Genomic DNA, 8,851 nt, shown 5'->3' with positions numbered 1-8,851 from the left:
CACACGCACACAAACACACACACACACACACACATACACACATACACACATACACACGCAGAGTACGCAGATGCAACACGCTCACGCACATGCAGGGGAATACCATAAAACATATAAAATAAGCCAGACATGCACTGTTACTGTAGTTTTAAATGAATAGTTCATGTACAGCTAGAGGACAGACCTGCAAAAATAATAAATCATTATTGTTGTAAAAACGGAGAGACCAATAAGTAGAGATATAATAGAATACTGTAGACTGACGCACACAACTGAAATCTGTTCTGAAATCAGCTGTTTCAGGGACTGAGTGAAAAAACTACACAAACAACAAAACTACACAAACATGTAAACACTGTCACACTCTCACCTGGACACTGAAATACCTGTACTTCTCCCACTTCTGTCCTCCCTCCCCCTTTTTGTCTCCTTTTCCCTCTCGTCTCGTCCCTTTCTCGGTTTCTAACCCCCCTTCCTTTTCTTCCCACCCCGATGTGATTCTGATCGGTTGTACTTTATGCTTGAAATCTTTGTCCCGAAGAAAAAGAAGAATCATTCCTTCTGTTCCCTCCTGAATGTCGATAGAATAGCTGTGTTGAAAAAGAAAGAAAGAAAATCTAAATAAAAAAATAAATAAAAAAAAGAACGCCTGTCATTGAAAATAATGTGAAAACGTGAAATAAAAATATGGTAATTTACAATTTCAATCACATTTAAAAGGTTTCTGTCTTTTTTGTGTGTCTGTGTTTCTTTCCGAGGCTCCATTTTTGTTGTTGTTGCATAAACACCTGCAGTCAGATGATGTGTGAATTTCTTGTAAAATACAAGCTAATTTGACCTTTTCTGTCCTCTAAAAATATACAGTATAAATCATTGAATTAATCATATTGCTTATGTCATAAAGTCTGATATGATTCATGTAAAACAAGGAAAAACAAACAAAACTTCCTTCCACATTTTATTGTTTAATATTCAGGTGCAGTGTTAAACATACAGCAGCAGTGTGAACCTCATCTTTAGTGCATATTGGTGACACAGAGTGTGTGTGTGTGTGTGTGTGTGTGTATATATATATAGTCTTTTAGGGCCCTAAAGAAAGTGCATTTGAGTGAGAGACGGTAACTCATCAATAACGTGACATTACAAGAGTGTGAACATACACAGAACCAACAATCCTCTACAGTCACTTCACTTCAAATTAACGGCTGAAACTTTATTTTGCATTCATTTGTTTCTACTTTGTCATTACCTTACACCTTCAACTGTGACCCTCTTGCTCATATACTGCAGAGAACAGCCGGAATAACATCCTGCAGAAGCCACCGGATATAGGAGATCCTGGTATTTTATATTATATTAATTATTATTAGAAAAAAAGGAAAACGGTAACTCTTGAGTTCAGCTAACTCACAGACATATACAACAGTTTGAAGAGCTAAATTCCCACAAATGACAGCAAACGTACAGATATTCACGTTTCCGTTCGCCACAGTCAACATCTATTCATCACAAAAGAACTTCTAGCTGGAGACACATCCGTGGATCTGCCAGCCCTGGTCTTCAGGACACATGGTGACGATCTAAAAGGGCCGGGTGTTTCTCATTGCTCCCGATGGGTTGCGTGTGTTATGCACGAGCGTTGATGATGTCGACAAACTCTGGTTTCAGTGAGGCTCCGCCCACCAGGAAGCCGTCCACATCGCTCTGGGACGCCAGCTCTCTGCAGTTCGCTGCCGTTACTGAGCCTGGGGGATGGACGGGGGAGAGGGGGGATTATGTTGGACATGGTCCTACCTTCTACTCCAAACAATACTATACCTCAGACAAATCTACTTTGTCTAGTTGTCAGGTTAAAGGTCCCCTATTATACCGTTTTTCATCAATTCCACACAGCTGTCAGAGGTCCAACAACACTGTTTTCGATATGCATTGCCCCAAACCCATACGTGGTCCTGAATTTCAGCTGTCTAAAAGTTGCTCAAATGAGCTCTACTGAGAACAGGTTGGTTCTGTGCCTGCACCTTTAATTGCTAATGAGCTCCGTCTGTCATCGTCTACTTGGAGAGAGACCAAGAGATGATGCCGCTTACGCTAGCGGTAGCATGCACCAATGTTTACGTGGATTTATTGCTATGGCTCGTCGATGTGGCTCAGGTGAAGTTGCTGGGTGCCGTATGGTTGGGACAGACCCTTTTACGAGGGTCAGTGTCGAGGCAAAGCCAGCTTTGTACTGACCCTCATTACTGAAGCAGCCCGATGTGAAGTGGTTAGCACGCACATACATGCTAACACGGACCGTAGCCGGCACGTTGTCATTAAAAATGAAACGCAACCACCGTCTCTTCTATTCTTCTGTAGCTGGGACAGAATATAAGCACTTATGTTGATTTGTACAAACAACAGAGCAATCTGCGTGTCTATCTGTGAGCCTATCATCACGCAGAGGAGTTCGGCCTATGCAAATGAATCCCTTCGTTACGTAACGAAAGGAGCTGAATCTGAACAGCCTGCAGGAGTCGCTTGTTTTCCTCATTCTGGGAGTTGACAGGCTCAGGGAGGACCAGTTTAAAGGTGTAGATACCAGAGAAAACCTGTTTTTCATAATATGGGACCTTTAAAGGAAAGGTGCTTCAGTGCTTCCTGTTGCTGTGTTCACACCAAACGCAAAGTCCAATTTCTGCGTGGTGATGCAAAGATGCAAATTCTTGCTGAGCAGCGAGATAGATGAGGAGCATCTGCTGTTTACAATTCGCAAGTTGAAATATTTAAACTTGTGTCTCCTGTGTTTGTGGTCCCCCAGAGGTCTAGATAGTAGCTCACATTAGTCCAGAGACTAGACCAGACTATGTGGAGAAACCAGAGACTGTCTGTGGTCCAAACAACAAGGTCTCTGCCATATTTAGGTCAGAATGATGTTAGCTACAATGTTAGCATAGCCTAGCACCTATCAAGCCAGACTCCATTCAGAAAACAAGCATTTTAAAAGTTGGAAGCTTGTGGTCTTGCAGACAAAGCAAAAAAAATCATGACTTTTTACAAATCGTCATCATGTCATTACTTCAGCATCCTTTTGATCTGGATATTGCTCTTAAATCACAGCTAAAAGTTTATTCTGGGTTCATCCAGCTGTAGTAAACCAGCCGAAGTGCGTCTTGCTAGATCCAGTGAATCCAGCATGGTGAAATTCACAGAGCACCTCTGGGTGAGGTCATGAACTCAGACGGGACGGCGTTTGGTTTCTCGGTGTATCTGGGACTTCCAATCATGTACAAAGTAGCAATAGTGGTTATTTCCCAAAAAATTTTTTACGTGGAAGATCCAGTAAAAACAGTGTTCAAATCCAGCACACAACTGCTAAAGAACAAAACATCACTGACCTCCGTAGATGATGCGCACGGAGTCGGCCACATCGTCTGAGACGTTGGCCCGGAGCCACGCCCTCAACTTCTCATGGACGTCCTGAGCCTGTACACACACACACACACACACACACACACACACACAAACACACACACATAAATGTCCATTATATTGTGAATTGCAGATTTATTGTACTGATTATAAATGTATTTTAAATCTTGTAATATACTTAAAGGCCCAATGAGTTGGATTTGTTGGTGGCGGTCTGTAAACAGTTGGCCCCTCCCCCTCCCCGAAGGGTGTTTGCAAGTCAATCAAAGATTCACTTCGGGTAATTAAATCAACATGATCCAAGTTCAAGATTTGTCTTATTTTGATTCAAGGAATGTGGCACAACTGTAGCAATAAAACTACTTTATGAAGCATCATGATGAATGATGGCAACCTAAAAATTGGATTATCGTTTTGACAATAATAGTGCAGCCCCAGAATAATTTTTGGAACGAGCTTTGTCCGCTTTGCGTTTCGCCTCCCCACATTTGCCAGCGAGGCCATTTTCATAGCTTCCTCTGGGATGTGTGCTATGTAAGCAAAAATGAGAAAATACACACAGAGGGCAGGGTCTCCTAACACATTCATTTTTGTAAATTTTGTTTAGGAAAATCCTACTGATTGTGCCTTTAAATGTTCCAGTTTGTTATCAGTATCTTGTATCTGGAGTAGGACACAAATGCATTCTTGCTGTAAATTGTTTTTCCACATAATCCTTTTGCTTGTGTTGAACTAAATTTAAAGAAACAATGTTTCCAGCTGACACCGGCTGAACGTCAGCATACAAGTGTGAGTATGTTGTGAGTTATGCTGGAATAAATACTGGTGGAGTCTATACTGGTGAAACTTGATCTGCAGAAACACTGAACACACAAAGCACCGTGCAGAAAGGTTGTCACTCTAAACAATAAACAATTAGTCTAATGATAAAAAATACTGCTCGACTGAACAGAAGTGAGGGGGAGTAGGGTCGCTGTGGTACCTGCTCAGGTGAAGCCGTCTTGCCCGTACCGATGGCCCACACTGGTTCATACGCCAGCACCACTTTGCCCCAGTCCTTCACATTCTCTGGAATACATAAAACTAGATTTATAAACTTAAAGTCCCAGTCGGCAACATTTTTTTGATCATATTCACTGAAGCCGACACTATGCTCCGATAGAACAACATAAATCATCCGGTTTTAGAAAAAAATGCGCGCCTCTACGTGCACGTAGAGCCTGTTGTTTGTTTTGCAAAGATCGACAGCGCCCGGATCATCCTGTCCAATCAGCACGCAGGGCTGTGTCCGTGCACACACAGAGCCACTCCCCCCTTGGGTCGTACAACTATCACAGGGGGGAGGCGGCGGGAAGTAGCAACACGCTTCCAATTCCTCGTTAAAAACCGAAACGAAGAGGTCCAAAACAACCAAGGAAAAGAAAACACCGGTGGAAAAGAAGGAAAAAAAGAAAGATTGCGACGGTGCCCGTGATAAAACCAGAGTCAACATCGGACCCACGTTTCAAAGGTGGCGTGATCTAAGGGATTTCAAAGGGCATGAAGTCGAGGGGAAGGAGCTCGGTGGTCGTGGGGGAGGAGCGTGAGAGACATTTGTACTGAGGAGATTAATATGATGAAGTCGAGTTGTTATTCAACTCCATTTCCCGAAAATAAAGAAACACATTAATTACATTTCTGTACACTTACAGGAAAAGGGTATACATATTTCAGAATAAAAGCCAGAGCAGCGGTGCAAACCTCCATCAATTCTGTAACTGTGAGATCTCAGAGGAGAAAATCCTTCATTAACACAGGAACAAGCTGACTCTGACACAGCAGAGACCACTGACCTATTTGCATTTTAAATCAGTGTGTGGCCTGCTTCCACTGGAGAAGTGGGCTGCACGTAACCAAGGAAAAGACCATGAATAAAATATGACAAACCGTTGGTAGTGACAGAAAAGTCACCTTCTATTCAAAAACCTTTTAATGCAAAATGTTGTTACACATGCACACGGGATGAAAGATAAAAACATACTCATACTTACATACACGTATGTGTTAAGTGTATTGATTTTGTCGCAATTTCGACTGAAATACTTGAAATGTATCTTCTTCTACGAGTTCATGAATGAATGCATTTATGTTTGGAAAAACAAAAACAGCAGAAGTGCCCTCTTGGATGCTTCTTTGGACGATAATTGTGAACATTGTTGTCATTTTCCTTTGTTTACCTGCAATGACCTTCATCTGATCGTAGACGACTTCTTCGGTGGTGCCCGCCTCCCGTTCCTCCAGCTTCTCCCCGATGCAGGCGATGACACCCAGATCACTCTCCAGAGCGTGAGCCACCTGGCAGCCACAGATTGAAACCAAAAACTCACTTTTACAATGTTCATTGAGGTCATGAAGAGAGACGTAGGGTCATTTATACAAGACATCTATACAATCAGAGAAGGAGTTGCCCCCTGATGGCCAACGGAGAGAATGACATTGTAAGGCACCTCAGCCTTGGCTTCACTTTTCAGACCCGGAGGTTCCCGTCTGACATCCATCCATCCATTTTCTACCATTTTCTACCGCTTATCCCGTCTGACATACCCAGCTTCTTCCCTGCGGCCACAGTAAGTCTTATTTATTTAGTCTTATGTATTTTTTTGTGTCTCACCTTCTGACCAATCAGCTCGTCGCATTCCCCAAAGACGTGACGGCGCTCGGAGTGTCCCAGTATCACCCAGTCTGCCCCGCAGTCCTTAATCATGGCTGGACTGGAGGGGAGAGGAGGAGTCCACCACGTCACATATGTTTCACATGTTTCAAATGAAAGATAAAATGTCTTGGCTTCATGTTTCTGTTCTCCACATGCTTGAAAGGCATCTGAACGTCGGCCCGCCGCCTCACTGATAAATAGAATTAAATGTGTCGGAAACATCGGAGTGCCTTCGTTCAGCGGGTGAGTTTTTATTTGTTTATTTAATAGAGAAAGTGCATATTTATGGAGATCAGTATGAATACACAATACGCTGGAGTTAGCACATCGCTAGTTTTCATCTATTGTCCCCAGGCAGATAACATAGAAAACATAAAAACAAAGTAGCATACATACAACACCCTCAATTTCATTTGAGGGACAGACACACCATATCAACAACAAGTTACCTGATCTCCCCTGTGAACGCTCCCTTGGACACTTTGTAACAGTTCTGGGCTGCAACGCCGATCCTGGGATCCAGACCGGACCGGACCAGGTCCAGATAGATGGAGGGAGCACCGCACACCACCTCTGAGGGAAACAGAATAAAATCAGACACGTTGATTGAGGATTGAGAAGCTAATTTAATTAGATGAATGTGATTATCAACTTTACTCTTTGTTGTTATTAAGGAGCTCTATTTAACATTGTGAGCCTGAACACAGCACTGCATGCAACTACTGTCTGTATGCTTTTATGCATATGAGCGTGCCCTACTGGCTAGCTAATATATAATTAATATATCTATAACATGTCTCCTTTCAGACTGGAGTTGGTGGTGGGGAAGTAGAAATACTTTGTTACTGTACTGAAGTTTCAGGTATTTATACTTTACTTGAGTATTTATTTTACTTTTTACTATTCCTCCCTACAATTTTAAAACAAATATCTGTACTTTATACTCCTCACATTTTAAAACGACCTTGTTTCTTTAGTTTAAATGCATTTGAGGGGAGTTATCGATTACCGTATTTAAGTTCTTATTAACATGACAAGCCAGTAGAAATGTCCTTCATCGTACATTTCAGATTAATTGTACTTTCCCACCTTTACTTGAGTAAAGAAGGAGAATCAGTACTTCTACCAGAGTTTTTTTTAACACAAGTATCTGTACTTGCACTTGATAACGTGTACTTGAGACACCTGTGATAGGTCGGTGGGTGGGGAGGTATAAACTCTATCCAATCCCCTTGGAGAAATGCAGGTAGCTGATACATCAGGTTAAGAGTAATTCATACATAGATAAATACAAAATAAAAATAAAAAAGGGAGGCATTATTTCATTAAGTCTGCTTGAGTTATAAAAGGACTATTGCACCAGCCTTTCTGTGTATTTAAACCTGGCAATACGTGCAGTGGAGTAAAAAGTACACTGAAATGTTGCCAAGTAGAAGTATGAAGCAGCAGTAAATGGAAATACTCCTAACACCTTAAGAGCATTAGCTACTTGAGTTAATGTACTTAGTTACTTTCCACCACTGGGGAGCAAACAGAAACGTCACAGGCCTTTTATGCAACTCATCCTGATCATGTGACTCCCAATGTCGGTCTGACTTTATCGATTACTACTTTTAATTTCTGTCTGCCGGCATCGTAAAACCCGCAGACGGTCGACGCAAAGCCGCAGACGCGTTACCGGTCTGGTCGTGCAGGCTGGCGGTGTTCAGGGTGGAGATGAGCTGCTCCAGACTCTCCTTGGTCCCGTTCATCTTCCAGTTCCCTCCCACGAAGAAGCTCCGGAGCGCCATGGCCGGCTGAAGGCGACAGATACCCGCGGAGGAGAGGCGGTGAAGGTCGGGAGGAAGATCGCTGCACCGCGGGACGATGAGTGGAGCTGGTGTGTAGGTCAGGTGCTGTCGGAAATATGAGAACCTACACCCCTCTTCTTCTTGTTTGGGTTTATACAGACAATCAAACAGCTTTATGGAGCATTACCGCCACCTGCTGTTACAATCAAGTATGCCCCCCCCCCCCCCCCCCCCCTTACGTCAGGGTTTCCTGTTTACTTCCTGTATTTCTAAGGGAAATAATATGTTTTACTACATTCCTATCATATAGCTATTACATTGTTCAATTTTGAATGGAAAAGTTCATTATTATTATTATTATTATTATTATTATTATTATTATTATTATTATTATTATTATTATTATTATTATCGTCGTCATAATCGTCACCACATCATTACTGTGTGTTATTATGATCGTTATTATTATGATTTGTTGTCATTGTTATTATCATCATCACAATCATCATCACGTTATAATTGTTGTTATCTGTTCACGTAAAAGATATACGTTTTTATAGACAAGAGCAATGTTTAAAACCAAAAATAAAACATTTGACATACGCAATACACATTTTTATTTATTATTTATAAGATTAATAAATATAGGTTATTTGGGAGTTATCTGTGGAATTGTTTTCTTTTTTATGTATGTAAACGATCTGCTGTCGAAGGCTCGTGTTCTGAGGAAGCCGTAACAATAATAAAACATGAAGCCGCACAGACATCAACATCGGTTGATTCAGGTCAATAGATTTTAAGCCAAAGTCTGTTTGATGTTTTTAAATATAATAAAACAACATCAAAATGGTTAATATAAAACACTCACTAAAACACTCACTCGCAGAATAATTATTAACAAAGGACTCAGAAGAGGAAAGAAATGCACTACTTTATTTTCCCATCAGGCTTTTGGTGT

At 41.6% G+C, this 8,851-nt stretch overlaps 1 protein-coding gene across 1 annotated transcript; it reads right to left on the bottom strand.

Moving 5' to 3' along the window:
* Positions 1-952: 952 nt before the first annotated feature.
* On the bottom strand, positions 953-8,032 carry tpi1a (triosephosphate isomerase 1a). Its single transcript, XM_084032011.1, has 7 exons — positions 7,782-8,032; positions 6,553-6,676; positions 6,062-6,161; positions 5,628-5,745; positions 4,394-4,479; positions 3,378-3,465; positions 953-1,745 (listed from the first exon to the last, which is right to left on the bottom strand). Exons 1-7 carry the CDS (start codon positions 7,891-7,893, stop codon positions 1,627-1,629), a joined length of 747 nt encoding a protein of 248 aa, XP_083888137.1. The 5' UTR covers positions 7,894-8,032; the 3' UTR covers positions 953-1,626.
* Between the last annotated feature and the right edge of the window lie 819 nt (positions 8,033-8,851).

The sequence above is a fragment of the Eutrigla gurnardus genome (genome assembly GCF_963514095.1).
Source record: "Eutrigla gurnardus genome assembly, chromosome: 17".
NCBI lineage: Eukaryota > Metazoa > Chordata > Actinopteri > Perciformes > Triglidae > Eutrigla > Eutrigla gurnardus.
Note: the sequence above shows the minus strand (reverse complement) of the source record. Positions and strands in the feature narration are given on the sequence as shown.